The sequence below is a fragment of the Heterodontus francisci genome, chromosome 41 (assembly GCF_036365525.1).
Source record: "Heterodontus francisci isolate sHetFra1 chromosome 41, sHetFra1.hap1, whole genome shotgun sequence".
NCBI lineage: Eukaryota > Metazoa > Chordata > Chondrichthyes > Heterodontiformes > Heterodontidae > Heterodontus > Heterodontus francisci.
In genome coordinates, this window is record NC_090411.1 from 28,665,895 (window position 1) to 28,693,315 (window position 27,421).

The 27,421-nt window shown below is 42.5% G+C and overlaps 1 protein-coding gene across 3 annotated transcripts in view; it reads left to right on the top strand.

Moving 5' to 3' along the window:
* Positions 1–27,421, top strand: part of pold1 (polymerase (DNA directed), delta 1, catalytic subunit) — a 153,117-nt gene that overhangs the window by 110,323 nt on the left and 15,373 nt on the right. For 2 of the 3 annotated variants that reach the window (XM_068019663.1, XM_068019664.1), the window contains exons 22-24: positions 4,600–4,702; positions 13,876–14,008; positions 14,902–15,015. In XM_068019663.1, coding sequence (XP_067875764.1) covers positions 4,600–4,702; positions 13,876–14,008; positions 14,902–15,015 — 350 coding nt within the window. Of the gene's footprint in view, positions 1–66; positions 576–4,599; positions 4,703–13,875; positions 14,009–14,901; positions 15,016–27,421 lie in introns of those variants that run through there. The other variant, XM_068019665.1, reaches the window with a different exon arrangement.

Below are 27,421 nucleotides of genomic sequence, written 5' to 3' on the forward strand. Positions count from 1 at the left end.
CTAAAGTCAGATTGATTCTATTGAAAGTGTTTGCAAGTCATTAATTGTTGAAATTCGCTGGAGAAGGAAAGCATCACCTACTGCTGAAGTTAGACTACGGACAGTTCTACTGTGGAAGAAACTTTTTTCCTGCATCGGACGACTGTGAGGACTTCAAGCAACATTCTGTGAGGACTTCAAGCAACATTGGACTGTAAATTTGCAAGGACTCTAATTTTTCTATTTTAAATGTTTATATCTTAATGGTGTTTAAGAATTTAGTTCTTCTAATTAAAGAATTAATTTGTTGATTTAAAGACACCTGGTTTGGTTAGCCTCATTCGGGGGTTAATAGGTGGTACAATTTGGTTGTGTCTTTCTTTAATTTGGCAAGTTTTAAATGATATGTTAGCCAATCTGTGGAGTGACGGGATTGAATTATCAATGCGTTTCTCCCACCACAATCAGAATCGTATATTTTGATTGGGGGCTTTGACAGGAGAGTTCGGTCGTAACACTTGCAAAACCCCAGAGTAAAAATCTTCTTGACTGGACAGTCTTCCGTGTACAAATCAAGGAAGTGATTTGAAAATTCTTCAATTGACTGCAATAATAGCATGTTTTGAGAGTTGCTGAAATTTAGTTATGTTGTATAAAGAATAATGTAAGTAAATAAATTAAGTGTAACTGCGAGGAATTGAATGGGTAGAGAGCGAATGCATGCAGATGCTTCTGTAACAAGTTCCTTTCAGGCTTTGAACCTCATGCCAAATTATCAGAATTATATATATTTTTGAACAGATGCAAGCAGATTTTATTAGTACCGTAATACAGAGTGGGAATACTGCATTTGGAGATGCATTTTGTTTTGTTTCCAACGAGGTGCCAGAATCGTTGACCTCTGCCTTGCAGGAAGTGCAGAAATAGCAACTTGAGGCTGGGTCACACAGCAGCTGCAAGACCAGAAGCCGTTGCGCAAAATTAAAAAAAAAAGTTGCTTTGAGATAAATTTGCTCAGATTTCCTGTGACCGAAGCGACCTTTAATATATTTTTTAAATATTAAACCACCAATGACAGTAGGGAGGGGAGAAAATGAACCATTCTCTTTAATATTTGTGACAGAAAATGTATTTAAATAGAAAGACTTGTATTTGTATAATGTCTTATTGTGTCTCTCCAAACCATCCCAAAGTATATTAAACTCAATGTATTGCTTTAAAATGCAGTCACTGTTGTGTAGGCAAACATGACGGCCAATTTACATACAGTAAGGCACCACACAGAAATGACAGCCCATCCACCATTGGCGTTTTATGGCTACAGTGTATAAGGGTGCACTGCAGCAACTCACCAGCTCCTCCAAAACCCAAAACTTTCGCCATCTATAAGGACAAGAGTAGCAAGCAAGTGCATTGATACAACCTCACCTTCAAATTCTTCCCTAAGTCGCATGTACATGACAACTTAAATATGTATTGCTGTTCCTTCAACATTGCTGGGTCAATATTCTGCAACACTGTCAGGAGACCTTACAGTTTCTGGATGGAGCAGCGATTGTATATACTGTGCTGCACAAGGTATTACAATTGTGTGGGATAAGTTGGAAGGACTAGAGGGTCTTTACCTGTTGATTATTGTTCGTATACTTGGGAAGTAAGGAATGTGGAGAAAGCAGGGAATTGGGATTAACGAGTGGCAGAGCAGGCTCGATGGACCAATGTTCAGTTTTGTTTTCTGTGTCTTTGGTTTTTTTTGAAATTAAGAATTTGATATCAATAGTAAAGGCTGCCCCAATCAAATGTTCACAAAGAAAAGCGTTAAATCTTGTATGTTGCATTGTGGCATTCTGTCTGTATCAGTTGGAGCCAGGCAAACACCCCCGCTCCCAAGGGCAGAGGGGGCTCTTGGATGCAGTTCACCGAGTATAAAACTGAAAAAAAGGTGCAGTGGTCACGCATCGTTGACAGCCTGGCCTGTTCTCACCACCCTCGCTGTGGAGCTCATGTCCGATGCAGGTGTTCGGGCAATGATGGCTTAATTTAGACTTTATCAGACCCACGCAAAGGATTGTGGGACTTTCCTTTACACAGTTGTGGCTTCTTTGTGGGTAGTGGGTGATCGTTGTAATCAAGACTTGTCTATTTTTAGTGTCTTTGGCACTGTTCAAATCTTTTCTCTCTCTTTCGTTGCTCTCACATAATCACAAAGTTTTTTTAGATTCATCCTGAACAAGGTTCCCTTCAGTATGATGGCTTGCTTAGTAGATTCGGGACCCATCCTAACACCTTGTATTCGGAATGAGGCATCAGCCTGGGGAGGCCTTTATAAAACTTTAAGATGTTGCTTTTAAGTGCACAATTCTTTTTTTCAGGTATCTCGCCACCTCTCTTGAAGATGCTGACTCTTGTTAGGAGGTGCTTCCATGGTCAACCTTGTAGTACATCACTCGGGCAACTACTGTTTATGTATAGGCCTTGTCTGTGTGCATTGGGGTGCTGTTTAACTGTAGTCAGCAGCATAGCTGAATCCTATCCTCTTTCTCAGTCAGTCAGAATTAGACTGAGTGGGTGTTTTGCTTCCCCTGCATTTGTGCTTCCCCCCCCCCCCCCCCCCCGAAATCCCCTAGGGTACAGACGCCAAGTATGGCACTTGAATTACTGCCCCAGCTGAAATCAGCTAGCTTGGCACAGACCTGGAATTGAATCGGGGATCTTCTGGTCTGTTTCGCTTCAAGTTTAACCTTTTTTCGTGCAAGCAAGGACTGTGCGCTGGTCTGTGAAGAATCTTATCGTGAAGTTCTCCGATTTGTAACCCTCCCTATACCCTCAAACACTAAACAATACTGTTTAATTGCAAATAATCTTGGGTTGAGGAGCTCTCCAGTGACTCAGTATATGGATGTGCTTCCCAACATGAAAATGAGCTGTTTCTGGGTTTCAATCCCTTGTATGTGCTGAGTTCACAAATATCAGAATGGGAAGACAGTATCGATGTCACAACTCACCTTAGTGTCCCAGGTTAGTGAGGTGAAAAATGAGACCAAAGTTCCCATTCCTGATCTCCTGATCGAACAGGACAATCCCCAAAGCCTCCCAGAGTTGAATAGCCTGCTGATATTCACTGGATGGCCACTTGTGCAGTACTAAAGGGGAGGCCCTTGCACCTGTAACCGGTACAAACCAACCCTATCAAAAGGGAAAGCGTTTAAGTTTTGGAGTAAATGGAAATATTGATTTCTATTTAAATGTACATTTTTTGCAACATTAAACTAAGTTAGTCTTCTAGTGAATCATTTGATAAGTTAGTTTGTAATTGAGCCATACAGACCAGCAGGTCTCTGGTTTGTTTCCTGTGTAAATGTACTGAAAGAAAGAGTCCCCACTTTCAGAAGATGAGGGGAAAAAAACTTAACCAAAAGAAAATAAACCACTTGCCAGGTTTATGTCAGCTTGGCTCCATTGGTAGCACTCACAGCAGGAATTGAACTTGTAATCAAAGCTAATGCTCCAGTTTAGTGCTGGTCAATGCACTGAGGGAGATGCTTTCCTTCTGATGCGATATGAAGCAGAATGTGTCTGTATGTAACTATTCAAGTGGGCTTTAAAAATCCTTCTATAGCACTAAGGAAGCTCTGCTATTCTGTCCATTGTTCCTCATCCAACCAGTATTACAAAAAACATCGGTATGATCATTTGTCTTGTTGCTGTTTGTGGGGTCTTGCTGACTCAGTGGCTGCTATTCTTGCTGACTTAACAAGAAATAAGCTCATTCTTAGTGTGAACCATTTTGAGGTTTTTTTTTGCCACTTGGACAAGGTGCTATGTAAATACAAATCATTTTTTTAAAAGTGCGGTGTAAGGGGGAAGGGACAGTTACTTTAACTGATCTGTTTTGACCTTTTGTTGCATCTCAACTCTGCTTGTGTACAAGTATCATCAGAGACTTCATTGCAAATAGTTGTATCTGGTACCTGAGTCCTGTTCCCCTGAACCCAGAAACCAGTTACTTATCGTACAAAATACAGTTCCAACATCAGGGACATAAGCGAACCCTGACGTTCTTGCGGGACCCCCACGTTTAAATCGATTAGGATAGAGAGCTATTTTAGTACAGAAATAAATTATCTTCAGTTTCCATTTAACGCTATTCAATTAACATAATACTGAAGCACTCATTGTCCTGATTATTAAAAAACAGAAGTCATTAAATACAAAATTTATTTCTTTCACCCTGCTCTGCAGTGTCTCACTCTGTGCTGGGAAAGGTCATATTCAAGCAATTAGTCTGCAATTATCTCTCAAACTGTCAAACTGGAGTTTCACTCATATGCAGTCGTATTTTTGCAGAGGTAACATCATTTTCATCAACTTGGCAAACATGCTTTATAAAGGCATCCTGTTTATTCATCGTTATTCGTAATTTTAAAAGAATAAGTTTTCACTTCAGTACCACCATTTCAGTTCACTGTCAGTTCCACACAGTGATGGGTTGTGTGGGCCAGCAAGTATTGAGCACTAGAGTTGGTTAGGGAATAGCAATTAATTAAGATACTTGAATAATTTAGCTGAAATTAAGTTTAAAGTATGTGTTTGGATCCATTTCTTGTCTTTGCCATATAGGATGCGAAAGCGAGATGCAGGCAGTGCGCCCAATCTTGGAGACCGAGTGCCCTACGTCATCGTCAGTGCTGCAAAAGGTGCAGCAGCCTACATGAAGTCTGAGGTACGGATGTTTCAATTTGTTTTTAAATTTGTTCTCGTGGTGTGGTTGGCACTGACAAAGCCACATTCATTGCCCATTCCCAGTTTCCCTGGCGAGTTGGTGACTTCTCTTTGAACCGCTGCAGCTCTTATGGTAATGGTGCCCCACGATAACGTTGGGTAGAGAATTCCAGGATTTTGAACCAGTGACAATAAGACAGGTGCCTTTTGCAACTCCCGGACGTCCCAAAGCACTTTAAGCCAGTTAAGTACTTTTGAAGCATAGTCACTGTTGTAATGCAGGAAACGCAGTAGTCAATTTGCACACAGCAAAATCCCACAAACAGTAATGAGATAATGACCAGATAATCTGTTTTACTGATGTTGATAATGAAGGAATGGCAATAAATGTCCAAGTCAGGATGTTGGAGGGAACTTTGTGATGATGGTGTTTTCGTGATGCTGCTTCGTTGCCTTGGTGGTAAAGGTTGCAGGTTAGACGGTGCTGACAAAGTACAGTGAGTAGGGTGAGTTGCTGCTGTGCATTCCGTCTGTGGTGCATGCTGCAATCACAGTGTGCCAGTGTTGGAGGGAGTGGATATAGAATCCAGTGGCAGGGAGCTGATCAACAAACCTCCTGTTTCCAGGATGGTGGTGTTATTGTTGGAAGTGTGGCAGCTGTACCTAACCTGACAAGTGGCAAGTATTCCATTACACTCCTAACTTGAGCATTGCAAATGGTAGAGAGGCTTTGTCAGATCAGGAGATGAGGTGCTTGTCCTGGAATGCACAACCTGTGGCTTGTTCTTGTACCCTTAATGTGTGTTGGGTTTTTTCTGTATGTTGAGCAGTTGCCATTTTGTGCCATTTTTCAGTTTCAAATTCCACACCTTTTAGATGTTCAGATCCAATAAAAATACCTTGTTATGTCTTGCGGAAATGCAGAGGGAGTTGTAAACAAAGCAGGCAATTAAAGAAACCATATAGAATGCAACCATGTGATTGGCTTTTTTTTTTAAACTCTAAGTCCTGTAATTTTTGTTTCCTGTCAAATTTTCTCCCCTGTTCTGACGTTGCTAAGTTATTTTGGGGTTCCATAAGTACCTGTTGCTGTCCAGTATCTAACTCAATTGTATTCTTGAACAGTTGGCAGGCTGTTCGACCGTAGAGAGTATCACAGCATGCCCGGCCCTGTTCTTGCCCAAGTTGTCATATATGCCATGCTTTTCAGCAGAAGTTGATGGATGGCAAGCTGATATCCTGGCTCATTTCCCACTTCTTAGCTCATGGATGCTGCATTGGATAAAATTAGCTCCCTCTGCAATAGATAAGCCAGGTAAAATTCCTTCACTGAGATGTTCCTCTAGTGCTACTATCTGCACATCTGGACCACTTATGAAGACAAGAGTGCAGAAAGATGGAGTCGACCACCCAAACATGCAATACGAACATATGAATTAGGAGCAGGAGTAAGCCACTCGGCCCTTCGAGCCTGTTCCGCTATTCAATAAGTTCATGGCTGAACCTGATTACTCCACATTTCCACCTACCTCTGATAACCTTCCACCCCTTACTTATCGAGAATCTATCCACCTCTGCCTTAAAAATATTCAAAGACTTGGCTTCCACCACCGTTTGAGGAAGAGAATTCCAAAGACTCATGACCCTCAGAGAAAACATTTCTCCTCATCTCTGTCTTAAATGGGCGACCCCTTATTTTTAAACAGTAACCCCTCGTTCTAGATTCTCCCACAAGGGGAAATATCCTTTCCACATCCACCCTGTCAAGACCCCTCAGGATCTTGTGTGTTTCAATCAAGTTGCCTCTTACTCTTCTAAATTCCAATGGATACAAGCCTAGCCTGTCCAATCTTTTCTCGTAAGACAGCCCGCACATTCCAGGTATTAGTCTAGTAAACCTTCTCTGTGCTGTCTCCAATGCATTTGCAGCCTTCCTTAAATAAGGAGACCAGTAGTGTACACAGTACTCCAGATGTGGTCTCACCAATGCCCTGTATAGCTGAAGCATAACCTCCCTACTTTTGTATTCAATTCCCCTTGTGCTCAACGATAACATTTTATTAGCTTTCCTAATTACGTGCTGTACCTGCATACTAACCTTTTGCGATTCATGCACTAGGACACCCAGATCCCTCTGTATCTCAGAGCTCTGCAATCTCTCACCATTTAGATAATTTGCTTTTTTATTCTTCCTGCCAAAATGGACAATTTCACACTTGCCCGCATTATACTTCATTTGCAAAGTCTTTGCCCACTCACTTAACCTATCTATATCCCTTTGTAGCGTCCTTATGTCCTCTTCACAAGTTACTTTCCTACCTATCTTTGTGTCATCAGCAAATTCAGCAACCATACCCTCGGTTCCTTCATCTAAGTCATTTATATAAATTGTAAAAAGTTGAGGCCCCAGCACAGATTCTTGTGCCACACTACTCGTTACATGTTGCCAACCAGAAAATGACCCATTTATGCCTACTCTGTTTCCTGTTAGCCAACCAGTCTTCTATGCCACCCCCGAGATTGTTTTCCTGTTTCCACGATCACCTACCCACTATCTCCAAAAGAAGTGCAATTGTATTTAGGGTGAATGCTAGAGAAGTTGAAGTTAATGACTGTCTTCTGAGAGTGTTTTTGGGAACCCTCCCCACTGTGGTATCAGCCATGCTGTGCTTGGGGAAGTGAGCCTTTGAGCACTTGTTCTCTTTTTTCAGTTTTGCGAAAGTATTTCCTTATTTTCTGAACATGTTTAATTGATCGCTTAACTTCCTCAGCTCAGAAAGAGAAAGTTCAGTGGTTTTGGTGTTTGTGTTGTATCAGGTGTGTTTCCCATCCTACAATAGTGTAGGGGGATGCCCATAACTATAAAACCTAATAAGGCAAAAAATCTGCAGCCAGTGAGCAAACCACAGAGGAACTGTTCTTTGTTGTCCACTGCAGCAAGCTATTGACCTGACTACCTATTAAAAAGAAAAATGCTCTTTTTTGAATTAGTTCTGTCATTTTTTTATGGAGGGTTTTGATAGAGTAAATAAGGGGAAACTGTTTCCATTGGCAGGAGGATCAGTAACCAGAGGACACAGATAATTTAAGATAATTGGCAAAAAACCAGAGGGGAGATGAGTTTTTTTAAACATAGCGAGTTATGATGATCTGGAATGCATTGCTTGGTAGAGTGGTGAAAGCAGAATCAGTAGTAACTTTCAAAGGAGTTGGATTTATACTCTCAAAGAAAACATTTGCAGGGTTATGGGAAAAGTGCAGGGGAGAGGGACTAAATTGATGTCTCTTTCCAAGTGCATGATCAGATGAATGGCTCCTTCTATGCTGTTTGATTCTATGAGCGGACTTTTCATTTCTGAGTGTTCCCAGGTCAAGTATAGCACGGCGAAGGCAGAGTAAACCTCCTTCTCCTCTGCCCCAATTATGTTCCCTTGTCTCAACCTCAGAAGAGTGGCCCTGCTCCAGGATTTTCCAATTCCCAAATCAGCCATCCTGTAGCTCAGCTTGCAGTTAGAAGTTTTGTACCGACCGAGGCTCCATATCTACTGGTAACTGGATTGAGACTATCCAATTCCTTATTTCTTTCACATAAAACCTTTACATCCCACAGAAAGAAATGTTTTTAATAGCTGTTTATTCAGTTCATGCAGAAGAATCGTAGGGAAGTGCTGTGCCATATTGTTGCAATACAATTATGTGAATTGCACACTTCTAAATATTTAACTTAATATGTCTTTTTACAGTACTGGTGGAGAGAAGGATCAAGTAAAAAGAGTATTAATGTTTTTGTGAAAAATGTGGCCATTATAAGTACAATTGATTAAAAATAGAATTGTTGGCTACTCTAAAGGCCTAATATGTAAAGGTCTAAAGGCTCCAGCTTTGATCCTAGATCTATGCGGAGTTAGCTGATCTAATTTGGGCAGGAATTAGCCCATGCAGCATTGGGCTGGGGGAATTGGGGAATCCTTCCAAGTATCTCCGTTCCAATTGCTATCTGGCTTCATCTGGAAAGTGTGCATGTTCGCTGTGGACTGGATCAGGCTTAGCTGTGATGCCCCATCTCCTTGCCATTGATAAGACTGCTGACATTCCCTGTGTACAACCTCGTGAGGTATGGCTCCTTGAATGAGTTAACAGAGGGCTGTGGTACTGTGGACTTGTACCCCAGCAAGAACTGGCATCATCAGAAGAGGAGAAAATCAGTGGAGAAAAATAGAGGGGGCTTGGCATGTTGTTAAAGACCGATATCAAACAGTGAGTAAGAATGAATTTCATGTGGCAATCCCAAGAGCAATTCTGCTCCAAGTAATTTCCCCATTGCCTTAATGAATACTGTTTATTTTGGTTCTCGAGATCTGGCTGGTAATGACGAGGCTGCATTTATTGCCCATCCTTATTTGCTCTGAAAAGGTGGAAGTGGCACCTCCTTGAAATTTTGCACTCCTTGTGGTGATGGTGCTACCATATGGTGTCAGGGTAGAGACTTCCAAGATATTGACCCAGTGGTGATTAAAGAACCACAATCTTTGTCCAAGTCAATGTGGCCAGTGACTTAAAGGGGAACTTGGAGTTGATGTTAGTCCCATGCAGTTGCTGTGCTTGTCCTCGTGGCAGGGGAGGTGCTGAAGTAACCTCTGAATTACTGCAGTGTATCCTGTAGGTTGTACATACTGCAGCCATCAAGCACTAGTTGTGAATGGGTTGATTACTAAGCTTATTGATGGTGCACTAATCAAGCTCTGTTCTGGATGGTGCCCCACTTCTTGAGTGCTACTGTTGTGGCTGCACCCATCCATCACACTCCTGACTTGAGTCTTGTAAATGGCCTAGAGGATCTGAGGAGGCCAGGAAGTGAGCTAACCATCACTAAGTACTCAAGCCCTGCCCACATTGTTCCTTTCAAAAAAAATCCTGCAAATTTACTGCCATTGTGCATCTCCTTCCCTGCAAAGCCTGTCTGTTGAGGTCAGTTCGTGAAGGGATTCTATGCATCCTAAAGTGGTTTCATTCTTTTCGATGAGGAGCACACTTTTATTTATTTAGAGATACAGCACTGAAACAGACCCTTCGGCCCTCCGGGTCTGTGCCGACCATCAACCACCCATTTATACTAATCCTACACTAATCCCAGATTCCTACCACATCCCCACCTGTCCCTATATTCTCCTACCACCTACCTATACTAGGGGCAATTTATAATGGCCAATTTACCTATCAACCTGCAAGTCTTTTGGTGGTGGGAGGAAACTGGAGCACCCGGCGAAAACCCACGCAGACACAGGGAGAACTTGCAAACTCCACACAGGCAGTACCCAGAATTGAACCCGGGTCGCTGGAGCTGAGAGACTGCGGTGCTAACCACTGTGCCGCCCTTAATCTGTTGAGCTAGACTTGGAATCTGTTCCAGAGCCAGCTAATCTCCCAGGCTGGTTAACACTGGCTGAATGCCGTTGCAAATGTCCTGGGTGTCCTGTGACTGCATGCAAAGTGGTGGTGGTGGTGATAGTGCTGAAGCCCAAGGAGCACCCCTGAAAAATGAAAATAAAGCACACGGATTCAGAAGGGAGATTCTTTTGTGACATTATAACAGCAGGCTGTACAAGTAAAACATTTTCTTCTGATTCACTAAGAAAGAAACCATTTGTGTTTCATTTTCTGATTCTTCTCTTATCATCCTTGTTCCAAAGGTGACAGCTTGTACTGACATATGGTTTCACAGGTGGTGACAGCCTTGCAGTCTGCTAGTCATTCTTACTTCATAACCCTGGAAAGTGGCAGCAGGTTATTTCATCCTTGAGAAGCGGCACAGCTTAGCATCCTTCAGCATGCATATACCATACTATTTTTTGAAAGCCCTTCCTATCCCAGGACACAGATCAGTTGCACTACCTCTATTGTTCCCCTGCCGTAGTTGTCTAGTATAGACCAGAGAGCAACAGATAAGGCTCGAGGTTACAAAAATAATAAAAGGACAAAACTAAAGGCTTTGTATCTGAATGCACGTAGCATTCGAAACAAAGCAGATGGACTGAGAGCGCAACTAGAAATAAATAAGTGCGATCTGATAGCCGTTACAGAGACATGGATGCAGGACGACATAGATTGGGACCTGAAATTGGAGGGTACATGGCATTTAGGAAGGACAGGAAGCTAGGAAAAGGTGGAGGGGTAGCTCTGTTAATTAATGATGGTATTAGCACAATAGAGAGGGATGACTTAAGTTCAGGAAACCAGGATGTAGAAGCAATTTGGGTAGAGATGAGAAATCATAAAGGCAAGAAATCACTTGTGGGAGTGGTATACAGGCCTCCTAACACTAACCACACTGTAGGATGGGGTGTAACAGAAGGAATAATGGCAGCTTGTCAGAAAGGTACAGTGATAGTTATGGGGGATTTTAACCTACCTACAGACTGGAAAAATCAGATGGGCAGAGGTAGCCTAGATGAGGAGTACATAGAATGTTTTTGGGATAATTTCTTGGAACAATACGTTCTGGAGCCAACCAGGGAACAGGCTATACTAGCCCTGGTATTGTGCAACGAGATAGGATTAATTAATGACTTCATAGTTAAGGCGGCCCTAGAGATCATAATAGGATTGAATTTTGCGTTCAGTTTGAGGGAGAGAAGAGTGGGTCCAAGACTAGTATTTTAAACTTAAATAAGGGCAATTGTGAGGGCATGAAAGCAGAGCTAGCTAAAGTGAACTGGCAAATCAGGTTAAGGGATAGGTCAATACAGATGGAGTGGCAGACATTTAAGGGGATATTTCAGAATACACAGAATAGATACATTTCAACAAGAAAGAAAAATTCCAAGGGTGGGACCCGCCATCCGTGGTTAACTGAAACAGTTAAAGATAGCATCAAACTTAAAGAAAAAGCCTATAATTGTGCAAAGATGGGAGACAGGTCAGAAAATTGGACACAATATAAAAAACAGCAAAAAATGACTAAAAGATTGATAAGGAAGGTAAAATTAGAGTACGAGAGAAAGCTAGCTAGAAATATAAAAACAGTAAGAGTTTCTATAGATATTTAAAGAAGAAAAGAGTTAAAGTGAACGTTGGTCCTCTAGAAAGTGAGTCTGGGGAATTAATGGATAATAAGGAGATGGCAGATGAATTGAACAGATATTTAGCATCGGTCTTCACTGTTGAGGATACAAGTAACATCCCAGTATTAGCTGTAAGTCAAGAAATGGAAGGGAGAGAGGAACTGAAGAAAATTACAATCACCTGTAAAGTGATACTGAACAAATTGTTGGAGCTGCGGGCTGACGAGTCCCTGGGTCCTGATGTACTTCATCCTAGGGTGTTAAAAGAAGTGCCTAGTGAGATAGTTGATGCGTTACTTTTAATTTTCCAAAATTCCCTAGATTCTGGGAAGGTTCTGTTAGATTGGAAAATAGCGAATGTAACTCCTTTATTCAAAAAGAGAGGGAGATAAAGCAGGAAACTACAGGCCGGTTAGCTTAACATCTGTCTTAGGGAAAATGTTGGAAGCTATTATTAAAGACATTATCGCAGGGCATTTAGAAAAGTTCAAGGTAATCAATCAGACTCAGCATGGTTTTGTGAAAGGGAAATCATGTTTAACCAATTTATTGGAGTTCTTTGAGGGAGTTACATGTGTTGTGGATTAAGGGGAGCCAGTGGATGTATTTTACTTAGAAATCCAGAAGGCATTTGATAAGGTTCCACATCAAAGGTTATTGCAGAAAATAAAAGCTCATGGTGTAGGGGGTAACATATTGACATGGATAGAGGTTTGGCTAGCTAACAGGAAATAGAGAATTGTGAAGAGGGCATAAGGCAGCTACAAAGGGATATAGATAGGTTAAGTGAGTGGGCAAAGACTTTGCAAATGAAGTATAATGTGGGCAAGTGTGAAATTGGAATTTCATACCTGGAATGAAACTGAACTGGAGTAGCCATATAAATACCATGGCTACAAGAGCAGATCAGAGGCTAGGAATCTTGAGGCGAGTAACTCACCTCCTGACTCCCCAAAGCCTGTCCACCATCTACAAGGCACAAGTCAGGAGTGTGATGGAATATTCTCCAGTTGCCTGGATGGGTGCAGCTCCAACAACACTCAAGAAGCTTGACACCATCCACGTCAAAGCAGCCCACTTGATTGGAACCCCATCCTCAAACATTCACTCCCTCCACCACCGACGCACAGCGGCAAGCAGTGTGTACCATCTGCAACATGCACTGCAGCAATGCACCAAGGCTCCTTAGACAGCACCTTCCAAACCCGCGACCTCTACCAACTAGAAGGACAAGGGCAGCAAATGCATGGGAACACCACCACTTGCAAGTTCCCCTTCAAGTCACACACCATCCTGACTTGGAACTATATCGCCATTCCTTCACTGTCGCTGGGTCATAATCCTGGAACTCCCTTCCTAACAGCACTGTGGGTGTACCTACCCCACATGAACTGCAGCGGTTCAAGAAGGCAGCTCACCGCCACCTTCTCAAGGGCAATTAGGGATGGGCAATAAATGCTGCCCTAGCCAGTGACGCCCACATCCCATGAATGAATTTTTTTTTTAAATGGGCGTGCTGTCTTACGAAGAAAGATTTGACAGGCTAGGCTTGTATCCGCTGGAGTGTAGAAGAGTAAGAGGCGACCTGATTGAAACATATAAGATCCTGAGGGGTCTTGACAGGGTGGATGTGGAAAGGATATTTCCCTTTGTGGGAGAATCTAGAACTAGGGGATCACTGTTTAAAAAATAAGGGGTCGCCCATTTAAGACAGAGATGAGGAGAAATTTTTTCTCAGGGTCGTGAGTCTTTGGACTTCTTGCCCTCAAAAGGCAGTGGAAGCAGAGTCTTTGAATATTTTTAAGGCAGAGGTAGATAGATCCTTGTTAAGCAAGGAGGTGGAAGGTTATCGGGGGTAGGTGGAAATGTGGAGTAATCAGTTCAGCCATGAACTTATTGAATGGCGGAGCAGGCTCAAAGGGCCGAGTGGCCTACTCCTGCTCCTAATTCATCTGTTCGGAACCCCCTCCTGGTTGCTTAGATCCACTTTTACAGGGTGTGTTTGAGCAGTTGGGTCAAGCCATATAATTTTTTTCTTATTTGAAGCTTTCTACTGTAAAGGTTTCTTTCCAATTCATGGCAGTCCTTTTCTACCTCTTCCTTCCCTCTCAAGGATCCAATCTATGTTCTGGAGAACAACATTCCAATTGATACACAGTATTACCTGGAACAGCAACTTGCAAAACCACTCCTGAGAATCTTCGAGCCTATCTTGGGAGAGACCAAGGCAGAAGCTGTCCTCCTAAGTGAGTGAAATTTAACGTCGGAACCTTAAACTCTGGTGCAGTGACCACTTGCACTGTGGCATTATTAATGATCTGTTTCTGGTATAGAATTATTCAGAGTTCAGTGATGAGTGTTCCAGTAGTTGTTAGCAGTAGAACACCAAAATAATGGTATAGTAGTACATCTGGTGCATTCATCCTTATTTTGATTGTCAATTCCAGTCCATTATCTTCTGAACTCTCTACGCTCCACATGTGTGAGTTTCTCTCATACTTCACTAGGTCATTTGATAAACAAAAAGTGCTGGGATGCTTGCTGCCCTTTGTAATTTTTTTCTTCCACTTATCTCGGGATGACATTCAATGAGAAATCTGTTGCACATTCTTCTCCTTTGAAAAGAGGAATCACTTTTCTTTTTGCAAAGACACTAAGTGATGCTGGGTGTGGTTTCTGGTACATATTGTACCTAACCCAGGTGACTCCCTTCATTTGTGAGCCCAAATACTGAGTATTAGCAAACTTTTCGACTGGGGGAATGAGAGTCTCACTTGATCTGTCCTCACCTGACATTCTCACACAGTCACTTCCATCTGAGGTTCTGGCTAATGATCAAAAGTGGGAATGCTGGCTTTTTTTTCCGGAGCACCTAGATGAATACTAGCATATCTTGCTGAACCAAGTAATGCGGCACAAACCAGGTTGTGCATTTAGCCACCAAACCACTAGTGGAGGTTGGAGTGATGAGATGTGATAGCGTGTGATAGTGACAGAAATAGATTTAAAGGGGGACAATAAATGGTAGGACAAACATTCATAAATTAGAATTTCACTTGGAAGAAACTAGCCGTAGGTCGTGCTTGATTATTTTTTGAGTGCATTGATTTCAGCTGTAATTATTTCCTGTTTACTATAGAGGGAGAACACACAAGATGCAAGACTGTGCTGACATCAAAGGTGGGTGGACTCATGGCCTTCGCAAAGAAAAGAAGCACGTGTATAGGGTGCAAAGCCGTGCTGAATGATGACGGTAAGGGAACAGGAATGATTGACAGCTGGTTTATAATTAAGAGCTTATTAGTGGGTTGAGTATCTCTGAGATCTGTTACATTTTGCCTAGATGGCAGGCTAAGGGTTCTTTTGCTCTTGGAGAATATTGGGTGGTATAATGTGAAGGTTACTCTCTAACTGAAAGGAATTGGAAAGTGCACTATGAATATCCACCTTTTTGGAAGATGAGATGATATGTTGGAAGGTAAGAGCCCACGGGATCCAGGGCAATTTGGCAAATTGGATCTAAAATTGGCTTAGTGGCAGGAGGCAGAGGGTGATGGTCGAGGGTTGTTTCTGCGAGTGGAAGCCTGTGACCAGTGGTGTACCACAGGGATTGGTGCTGGGACCCTTGTTGTTTGTAGTGTACATTAATGATTTAGATGTGAATATAGGAGGTATGATAAGTAAGTTCACAGATGACACGAAAATCGATGGTGTTGTAAATAGTGAGGAGGAAAGCCTTAGATTACAGGATGATATAGATGGGCTGGTAAGATGGGCGGAGCAGTGGCAAATGGAATTTAATGCTGAGAAGTGTGAGGTGATGCATTTTGGGAGGACTAACAAGGCAAAGGAATATACAATGGATGGTAGGACCCTAGGAAGTGCATAGGGTCAGAGGGACCTTGGTGTACTTGTCCATAGATCACTGAAGGCAGCAGCACAGGTAGATAAGATGGTTAGGGAGGCATATGGGATACTTGCCTTTATTAGCTGAGGCATAGAATATAAGAGCAGGGAGGTTATGATGGAGCTGTATAAAACGCTAGTTAGGCCACAGCTGGAGTACTGTGTACAGTTCTGGGCACTGGGATGTTGCTTGGGCTGGAGCATTTCAGCTATGAAGAGAGACTGAAAAGGCTAGGCTTGTTTTCCTTGGAGCACAGAAGGCTGAGGGGGACATGATTAAGGCATACAAAATTATGAGGGGCACCTATAGGTTAGATAGGAAGAAACTTTTTCCCTTAGCAGAGGGGTCAATAACTGGGGTCATAGATTTAAGGTAAGGGGCAGGAAGTTTAGAGGAGATTTGAGGAAAAAATTTTCACTCCGAGGGTGGTTGGAATCTGGAACGCACTGCCTGAAGAGATGGTAGAGGCAGGAACCCTCACAACATTTAAGAAGTATTTAGATGAGCACTTGAAACGCCATAACATACAAGGCTACGGGCCAAGTACTGGAAAATGGAATTAGAATAGTTAGGTGCTTGATGGCTGGCACATACACAATGAGCCGAAGGGCCTGTTTCTGTGCTGTATAACTCTATAATATTAAGGTCACTGTCTTTTAGAGGAGATCAGCTGTGTGAGCATGAATGGGACTGGGTGGTAGCGTGGGGAGAGGGTCCAAGTGCTCCCGTGCTTCAATGTTCATCGAAGGAAGACTAACCTAGCTGTTTTGTGCCTTAGTTGGATCCCTATGGAATAAAACTGATCAACTTGCAGACTCCTCCTTTAGAGACTTGTAGATGCTTTACAGTTATTTAGAATTAGAGTCCCTGTAGGGTAAGGTGGAGATATCCAACTTTTTTTTGTTGGGTAGATATTGAGTGGGACAATGCTAAGATAAAAAGGTTTGAAGTGGAAGTGAGAGATGTCATCAGTCAGACTTCCATGGGTTTCAGCTGAGTTGTATTTTTATGATCTGATTTGAAAGAGGCAATATAATAAGGACCTTCCATTACGTTCAACTCAATGAGCTGAGTGGCACTTTAATCGCCACATACCCTTCTCTCAGTGGCTTACTAAAGGTTGCCTCATTTATCTTTCGTCATTTATCGTTTATTTTCAAAGGCTGAGGTGTTTGAGTTTTTGTAACCTTTCTTCAAAATTTTGTCCCTTGACATGAAGGATCAGTCCAGTGACCCCTTTCTGCACAACTTCCAGGATTTCGATATCTTCTTGTGCCCATATGACAAATGCTCAACTCAGACAAATGCTCAACTCAGAATTGAAATTGGAGCCTACCAGACACTATATTGCTTCAGCATGATGAATTTCAATGCTGACTTGTGCTCTGTAATGACTGTGTGGGGACAATGTTAAGCCTCCCAGATCCCCCTTTAATTTTCCTTACCTAGTTTGACATCACTTATTATCACTGCAACTTAAATGTTAGCTTCCTCTGCTAATTTACTCTGGGCCAAAATAAAAACTATCTAGGAAGACCAGCATGCAGCAGCTGACATCTATCCAAATTTAATTATATTTGAGAATTAGAGCACTTTGATTTCACTTAGAGAAATCAGAGTTCCCACCAGATGTTGTTGCTATGGGAATTGTTGGAATTAATGGTGAGTGTAATGAATAATTTGTATCAAGGTAGAGCTGGAATATAGAGACCACTGAGAGGGAAGCAAAAAATAGGTCAGTGAGTCACTCTTTCTCTGCCTTGTTCTAGCAGCTAGTTATAGGTCAGGTGCCAGATGGACATGTGGCGGTAGATTGTCTGACCACTGCCTCATGGAGTTGGGGAGTCCATGCTATATTTTGGCAAGGTAAATATTGCATGATCTGGTCCTTGGCGATTTTCCTTGAATAGACATTATGACTTGGTATTTGTGCCTTGGATAAAGGCTTGAGGTATTCTTTTTAGGTATAACTGAGTTAGTGGGCATGGGGGACTCAGTAGATTTCGTGTACCTAGGCATCAGCAAAATTTAAACCCAGTGCCACATAGGGGATTTTGGGGCATGAAGGAGGGATAGTTTTAAAGTAGATAACTGCTTCTGTTAGAGGATGCAAAGGGCAGTTATTAAGGCAGCAACGTGACTCACGGGGTACTGCCGGGACTGGCTCTAAAACATTATTGTTTTCAATTTAGCTTAAGTTAATGATTTGGAGAAATGGACAGTAACACAAAATTCTCCAGCGTTGCCATTGGAACTGGGACGTATGGTTTTATGGATTTTACCTGTATTGCCTGAATAGAATTTTGTCAACTTAAAGAGCTGAATGTTAACAGCCCCCCGATGTCGGGGTTGTAGCGGGGAAGGGTGCTGGAAAATATTTCTGGGAGAGGCCTGCCACGGGCCTAGATGCCGGAAAGGCCCTGTCCCATTTTAGTGGCGGTGGCGAGGCCTCGTGATGGTCATTAACATATGCAAATAAATGATAATTAAAGAGTAAGTACTTACCTCGTCATGTTGGCTGTCCACGCCAATATACCTGCTGATTGCTGGAAATATCGCGCTTTTGGATCTCTGTTTGTAGATCGAGGTGCAACACTGGTGGGAGGGGGGGAGGAGTGAAACTTTCAGGTGGGGAAGGGGCAAAAACTCCTACTATTGGCTGAGGAGATGGTGGGAAGGGGTTTAAGGCAAAGATAACAAAGTTCGGGATGGGAAGACAATTTTTTTTCGATGTCGACAAGGCAATAAATGAAGTGTTTTGTCATTGGAGGGGTGGGAGAGGGGTTTCAATGTTTTATAAATTTATAACTGTTACTGTTCCCTCCATGTCACTTTAAAAATTAAAATTACTGGTAAGGGTTTGAAGCCCTTTAAAAATGGCGCCTTTGCGATGGCACCGGACGTCATTCAGCCCATTGAATCTGCACCATCTCTTTTGAAGAGTGATACTGTTAGTCCTGCTCCTCTGCTATTTCCCCATCGTCCTCCGAGTTTTTTTCTCCTTCAAATATTTATCCAGTTCCCTTTTGAAGGCTACTATTGAATACCTTCACCTCCTTATCAAGAAGTGCATTCCAAATCCTAACCTCTCGGTGGGTAAAAAAGATTTTTCTCATGTTGCCTCTTGTTCTTTTGCCAGTCGTCTTAAATCTGTGCACTCTCATTATTGGCCCTTCGCCATTGGAAACAGTTTCTCTTTACTCTATCTAAACCCTTCATGAGGGGGCATTGCAATATTAGTTAAGGAGTCAGTTACTGCAGTAAGGAGATATGATTTCTTGGAGGGGGCATCAAATGAAGCTTTATGGGTAGAGTTTAGGAATAAAAAAGGGACAGCCACATTGCTAGGTGCTTATTATAGACCCCCAGATAGTCAGCGGGAAATTGAGGAGCAAATATGTGCGCAATTTGCAGAGGTGTGTAAAAATAATAGGGTAATTATATTAGGTGATTTCAACTTTCCCAACATTAATTGGGATAGTCATCGTGTTAAGGGCTTAGATGGAGTGAAGTTCTTAAAATGAATACAGGAGAACCTTTTAGCTCAATATGTAGAGGATCCAACAAGGGAGGGCGCAGTGCTGGACCTAATTCTGGGGAATGAAGCCGGACAGACGGTTGATGTGTTGGTGGGGGAGCATTTTGGTGATAGTGACCACAACATGGTACAATTTAAGCTTGTTATGGAGAAAGAAATAGACAAGTTGCAAAAAAAGATTTTGGATTGGGGGAGAGCGAATTTTAGTAAAATAAAGCAGGATCTGGCCAAGGTAGACTGGAAAGAGTTACTTGTCGGGAAATCTACAGAAGAGCAGTGGGGGCCATTCAAAAAGGAAATGGGCAGGGTACAGGCCCAACATGTTCCCTCCAGGGTAATAGGTAGGAGCAACAAGCCCAGAGAACCATGGATGACCAGAAACATTCAGGGTACGATGAGAAGGAAAAGAGAGGCTTTTAGCAAATACAAGGAGAGCAAATCAATGGAAGCATTAGTGGAGTACAGAAAGTGTAGGATGGAGCTTAAGAAAGCAATTGGGTGAGCAAAGAGGGGATATGAGAAAGCTCTGGCTGGTAAAAGTAGGGAAAATTCCAAGATATTCTATAAGTATATCAATGGGAAGAGGATAACCAGGGAAAGAGTAGGACCCATGCGGGACCAAGGGGGAAATCTGTGGGTGGAGCCAGTGGACATTGGTAGATGTTGAACGAATACTTCACATCTGTCTTCACCCAAGAGAATGAGGATGTAGATATCGAACTCAAAGAGACTGAGAGGTTCTTGAGCAAATTGTCAGAGGGAGTGACAAGGTATTGGAGGTTTTGGCAGGCTTAAAAGTGGACAAATCTCCAGGACCGGACGATTTGTGTCCCAGGATGCTGTGGGAGGTGAGGTTGGAGATTGCAGGGGCTCTGATCCAAATTTTTAATTCCTCTCTGGCCACAGGGGAAGTGCCAGAGGACTGGAGAACAGCTAATGTGGTCCCACTATTTAAGAAAGGATGTAGAGATAAGCCAGGGAACTACAGACCAGTGAGTCTCCCGTCAGTGGTAGGGAAACTATTGGAGAAAATTCTGAAGGAGAGAATCTATCTCCACTTGGAGAGGCAAAATTTGATTAGGAATAGTCAGCATGGCTTTATCAGAGGGAGGTCATGCCTAACAAATTTGATTGAATTTTTTGAGCATGTGTAGATGAGGGTAGTGCAGTTGATGTAGTTTACATGGATTTCAGCAAAGCCTTTGACAAGGTCCCACATGGGAGACTTATCAAGAAAGCAAATGCACATGGGATACAAGGTAACTTGATAAGGTGGATTCAAAATTGGCTTAGCTGTGGGAGACAGAGAGTGATGACAGACGGCTGTTTAAGTGACTGGAAGCCAGTGTCCAGTGGCGTACCACAGGAATCTGTGTTGGGTCCCCTATTGTTTGCCATTTATATAAACGCCATAGATGACTATGTGGGGGTAGGATCAGTAGGTTCACGGATGACACAAAGATTGGCCGAGTGGTTAACAGTGAGGTGGAGTGTCTTGGGTTACAGGAAGATATAGACGGGATGGTCAAATGGGCAGAAAAATGGCAGATGGAATTTAACCCTGAAAAGTGTGAGGTGATACACTTTGGAAGGAGTAATGTGACACGGAAGTATTCAATGAATGGCCTGACACTGGGAAGTTCCGAGGAACAAAGGGACCTTGACGTGTTTGTCCATAGATCTCTGAAGGCGGAAGGGCAGGTTAATAGGGTGGTGAAAAAGGCATATGGGACATTTGCCTTTATCAATCGAGGCATAGATTACAAAAGCAGGGAGGTCATGTTGGAGTTGTACAGAACTTTGGTAAGGCCACAGCTGGAGTACTGTGTGCAATTCTGGTTGCCACATTACAGGAAGGATGTGATTGCATTGGAGGGGGTGCAGAGGCGATTCACCAGGGTGTTGCCTGGGATGGAACATTTAAGCTATGAAGAGAGATTGGATAGGCTTGGGTTGTTTTCACTGGAGCAGAGAAGACTGAGGGGTGATCTGACCGAGGTGTACAAGATTATGAGGGGCGTGGATAGGGAGCAGCTGTTCCCCTTAATTGAAGGGTCAGTTACGAGGGGTCACAAGTTTAAGGTGAGGGGCGGGAGGTTTAAGGGGGATTTGAGGAAGAACTTTTTTACCCAGAGGGTGGTGACGGTCTGGAATGCCCTGCCTGGGAGGGTGGTAGAGGCGGGTTGCCTCACATCCTTTAAAAAGCACCTGGATGAGCACTTGGCACGTCATAACGTTCAAGGCTCTGGGCCAAGTGCTGGCAAATGGTATTAGGTAGACAGGTCAGGTGTTTTAATGCATTGGTGCAGACTCGATGGGCCGAAGGGCCTCTTCTGCACTGTATTATTCTGTGATTCTCTGTGTGATGATTTAAACACCTCTATCAAATCCCCTCTTAGCCTTATATGCTCTGAGGAGAACCTTTCCAGTCTATCCATGTAACTGTAATCCTTCATCCCTATAAATATCTCTTCTGTACCCTCTCCAAAGCATTCATGTCCTTCCCAAACTGCGGTATCCAGAATTGGACACAGTACTTCAGCTGGGGCCAGACCAGTGTTTTATATAGGTTTGGCAAAACTTCCTGGCCTTTGTACCCTCTGTCTCCATTTATAAAGACCAGGATTGCAAATGCTTAATTAAGTACTTTGTTAATTTGTCCAGCTACCTTCAAAGATTTGTGCACAAAGACCACCATTCCACCCCTGATGTCTCTCTTCTTGCACCCCCTTTAAAATTCTACCATTTAGCATGTATTGTCTCTCCTTATTCTTCCAAAATTCTCAAAGTCAAAAATGCTACAACTATGCATTAGAAAGCTAATGGACACTGGGTGGAAGCCATGGTGATTTAGAGTATTAATGAGCTACCTAGCAATTGACAGGAGTGCCATCAGAATGCTTACTTTAGCACATTACTCAACAATGAAGCAGCACGGAGGGGAAATGAGTAAATGGTCATGTAATTCAAGAAACATCATCGTCCATCAAGATAGATGACCTCTTTTGATTTTAGATAATGTGTGCAGAAGGCCCATTGGGTGTTAATTAATTAATCAAAGATTATTTCCCACATATATACCTAGGCAAGAGAGAGAGCTTTTTCTTTCCTAGACAGAGACATCTTGTTGAGGTATGAATAATATACAGAGAGTAACAGAGAAGATATGACTTGAGACAAGCTAGCTCAAAAGTTAGTTGCCATGGAGAACAATTGGTTATATATTTTTCTGAAACAATGAATCGTACAGCACAGAAGAAGGCCTTTAAACCCCCATCATGTCTGTGTTGGGTCTTGGGAAAAGCAATCCAATAATCCCACCTCCCTGCTGTTTCTCCATGCACATTTTTCCTCTTCAAGTATATATCTAATTCCCTTTTCAAAATTTCTATTGAATCTGCTTCCACTACCCTTTTGTGCAATGTGTTCCAAATCATCACAACTCGTTGCCAGTTATCTTAAATCTGTGTCATCTGGTCATCAACCCTTCTGCCATTGGAAACAGTTTTTCCATATCTAGTCTATCTAAGCCCCTTATAATTTTGACCTGTTTCAAATTTCCCCTTAACCTCTGTTCTAAGAACAATCCCAACTTCTCTAATCTCTTCACATATCTGAAATCTCTGATCTCATTCTACAAAACCTCCCCTGCTCCCCCTGCAAGGTTCTGATATGTTTCCTGAAGCGTGGTGCCCATAATTTGACACTATAATTCAGCTGAATCCTAACCAATGATTTATAAAGTTTTGGCATAATTTTGTTTGCTTTTGTACTCTATGCTTCTATTTACAAAGCCCACGATCCTGTATGCTTTTTTTTTAGCAGCTCTAGTAACTTGTCCTGCCACCAAAGATTTTGTACATACACTTTCTGTTCCTGCACCCCCTTTAAACTTGTACGATTTAGTTTATATTGACTCCCCTCATTCTTCCTACCAAAATACATCACTTCACACACTGCATTACATTTTAGCTGCCATGTGTCTGCCCATTTCATCAGTCTATATCCTCCTGAAATTGCTACTGTCCTCCTTCACTGTTTACTAGATTTCCAAGTAACGTAAAAAATCTCGTGAAAACTATATTTTGTTCATTTAAGTATTTTATGTCAAGGTAAACCACTTTTAGTTGTTATTTGTGCCTCATCTCACTGGGATACTCCAAAGTGTGTCTTCTGTAAAGAAAACACATGGCAGCACATGCAAGATTGTAATAGCTGGTATATTAAGAGTTCTATATTACAAACCCTGGATCATGCTGTCATTTAAGCAGATATTGGACAGTAAAGATACATTCTAGACCATAGGGTACATGAGGTCTCCTTGTGAAAGTGATGATGCTGAGCCAGAAAGAATATCTAGTGAAGACCTGTGATGTTTGTAACGGGGCGATCATAAATAGAAATAACAGCCAATTGTGAAGGTATCTGGATAGGTTGTTAACCTTAGTTCAAAAAAGTGAGCAATATAATTTCATGTAGAGAAGTGCAAAGTCATGAAACTAGGGAAGCAGTGGGTGTATAAAATAAAGGCAGGAAGAGAGACCTTGGGTTTTACTGCAAGCCAGAGGATGAAAGGACATGAATTCATACTTAAGTGACTCAGTGAAGATGTAACTGCAGCAGGTGGGTGGAATGGGTATTGGGGAAATGTTGACCTGGGAAAGAGACAGAGATGCAATAAATTTCTAGAGTCTGATGAATGTGTTTTTGCACATGGGACTACTGGAGTTTGAGGAATAAAGTGAATATAAAATCTGCGACCATTTTAGGATTGATTTCATAGAAACAAAGGGTTCTTGTAGTGTACAGGCCTATGTCCCTAAAGATATGGGGACATATTTGGGTACTTAATTTTATTTAGTCATGTTTCTGGATATCTGTGGTATCATGGAGTTTGCTTGATTTGCCTTAAGTAATTTTTCAGAGTTTTTCTTAAGTTAGCAATAGGTGTTTCCTTGTCTGCCTCTCACTGTGCACCCCCCCCCCCCCCCCCCCAACCCCATCTCAACTCCTCTGAAGTGTTCACAAGTTTGGACCATTTAATGAATAGTTTAAGCATTTACATCAACTTGCTGGTCTATTCTTGATGTTTTTTCATTCATTTTTATGTAAAAGGGTTGTCCAGATAAAAGTACCAAGTAAAATATATTAAAATATTTCCATTCCCTATTTGTTTATCTTGAGTAAAAGTCATCTCATTTACACAAAATGTTCTGTAGTACCCTACTATCATAGTACAGCATAAAGGTCATCACCCCAAGCCTCCGGCTCCCTAGACCTGAATGTTTGTATATTGAAAGGTCTAAATATCAAATGGCCAGTCCTTGGCGGCCCATTGGTACCCACCCAGAAGATGCATTCAGTTGCCTCTGCAAAGCACTGCACAATAGTGCTGAGAAACCTTCAGATATTTGTGGTGTCATTACAAGGCGAAGGTGGTATTAGCCTCCCTTTCAGTTACTTAGATGGCATACTTCTAATTAAAGTGTGTCTATGTGTGTGTGTTAGGTGAGGGCAGGATTGAGCTTGGGTGTGAAGTTCACCTGCCCCCAAAATGGTTGCACAGCCTGCTGAGCCAATGCTCCATGTTTACACTCATATGAAGACTGACCACTTGGGTGAGTTACCAGAAGGTGGCCACTGGCCATTGAACCAGACTCCAGCAAGAGTTGGTGCCTACAGAAATAAAAGGGGAATCAATGAATAAAATTTTGACTAAAATTTCTAAAAGCATATTCTTGCAACAACCTCTCTTCTCTTTCTTCCCCCCCCCCCCCCCCCCCTCACCCCGCCTACCCTGCTAAAGTCCTCAAACCTTCGAAGCAGTGAGTCTGGAGTTTCCCTTATTCGAGAATAGAATGCTTACAACCCAGAGCCTCCTTCGGTCTCCCTCTCATTTCCCGTGGTCAGAGCAGAGGCCTGACCAGTTCCTCATTCTTTGTAGCTACTTTTCCAATATCACTCAGCCTCTTCCTGACGCCACATCATGGGATTAGAAATGGACGGGGGTGGTAGTATGTGCGGAGGGGGCTTCATTTTTTAAACAAATAGATACCTTGATCATACTCTGGGATGCTATGGACTGTATTCTGCTGACTTTTCACTAAATGCGGTTTGATTTTAACTATAATTGTTGCCATTGCCCTGGATACACAGCATCAGAAACCTGCACCTGATCTTTTTCTTCTTTTCTCTCACTGTCTTTTTTCTCTCCTCCTTTCTATCTTTATGACCATTGTCTGATATTTTTCTTTCACTTTCTGTCTCTATCTCATGGTCCTAGGTACCTTCCCCTCTCTCCAAGAGGAATGTGCACCCCAGTTGGCATGATACTGATCAGAAGGTTGTGTAGAATTTCTATCTGTGAATCCATATCCTGCAACCCATGGGCAGTGTTGGAGTGTGCTGCAGATCCCTATCTCTCTTTCCCGTCACTAATGGAGGACTTGATGGGATAGATGCTTGAAAAGCTCTTTCCTCTGGCTGGAGAGTCTGGAACTAGAGATCATAATCTCAGAGTAAGGGGTTGGTCATGTAGGGCTGGGATGAGGAGAAATTTCTTCACCTAGAGTGCTTTGAATCTTTGTCCACAGTCCTCTAGGGTAGAGAATTTCAGTCATTGAGTACATTCAAGACTGAGACACACAGATTTTTGGGCACTAGGGGAATTAAGGGATATGGAAATGGGGCTGAGAAGTGGAGTTGAAGTAGAAGATCAGGCACGATCTTCTTGAATGGCAGAGCAGGCTCAAGGGGCTGTATGATCTACTCTGCTCCTATTTCTTATGTTTCTTTCCTCGGCTTTTTTTTTCACCCTAATCCCCTTTTATGGGGCTGCTGTCTCTTGTTGGAGGGTTAGTCCCAAAAATTCTGGCACCTTGCCCAAGTAACCTCTTTTAGTTTATCTAGCCCTGGTTGGTGTAAAAACTGAGATTAAGCCTTCCCTCATCTGATGTCCATGCACATGCATGTGATTAAGCTTGGGAATACTAGCTGATCAAGAACAACTCTTAAAATTAAATGATGCAGCACTGAATTTACTGCATTGTTGCATACTCTCAGCATGAAATTGGACCATTTAATCCATTAGCTTCAATTATGAACATGATACCCATGTTCAAATCAACAGGAAGGCAGTGGTGTATCTATTTTATAAAATGGCTCAGGCCTTGTTAAATGAATGAACTTAGTGTTTCAGCTGTGGGGAAGCTGCCAGGTTAGCCCACTTCTCAGAACAGATGCAGGTTTGATTGGCATTTATATAACACCTTTAATGAGTAAAAATATCCCATGGCACCACAAAAGCATAATCAGAAAAATTTGACACTGAGCTACAGAGAGAGATTGCGATTCATGACAAAAAGCTTGGTCAGAGGGAAGTTTTAAGGAGCAACTTAAAGGAGGAGAGTGATGCAGAGAGTTTTATGGAGAAAATTCCAGAGCTTAGGCCCTGGACAGCTGAAGGCATGGCTGCAGTGGCAGAGCGTTGAAAATTGGGCATGCCCAAGAGCTGTTCAATGCCTAAGCCTTTCTCTTTAAACCTGTGAATTAATTTTGTAAAAAAACCCTTAAGCAGAACTCAATCCTGTAAGCATCAACCAGGATTCTTGTTTGATCACTGATGGAAGTGCATATCTCTGGGTGTTGGTCGAGGGCAACTTAGGGCTGAGCTGTGATGCCCATAGCAGCCAGCTGACCCTTACTGTTGAGGTTCACAGATGAATGATCCCCACTAGAGCAAGAGAGCATGGGGCCACCAATGGAGCTGTACCCCAGCAGACAACCAGTATGATCAGAAGGAGAAATAAGGTTTAGAAACTTAACTGGGCCAGTTGCATAAATACTGTGGCTACAGGAGCAGGTCAGAGTCTGGATATTCTGCAATGAGCAACTCATCTCCTGACTCCCCAAAGTCTTTCCACAAGGTGCAAATCAGGATTGTGATGGAATACTCTGCACTTGCCTGTATCAGTGCAACTCCAGCAACCCTCAAGAAACTTGACATCATCCAGGGCAGAGCAGCTTGATTGGCACTCTATTCACTGTTCACCAGCTTAAACATTCACTCACTGCAGCATCGGTGATCATGGCTGCAGTGTGTACCATCCATAAGGTGTATTGCAGCAATTCACCAAGGCTTCTTCAACAGCATCTTCCAAGCCCGCGACCTCTACCACCTAAAAGAACAAGAACAGCAGGCACATGGGAATACCA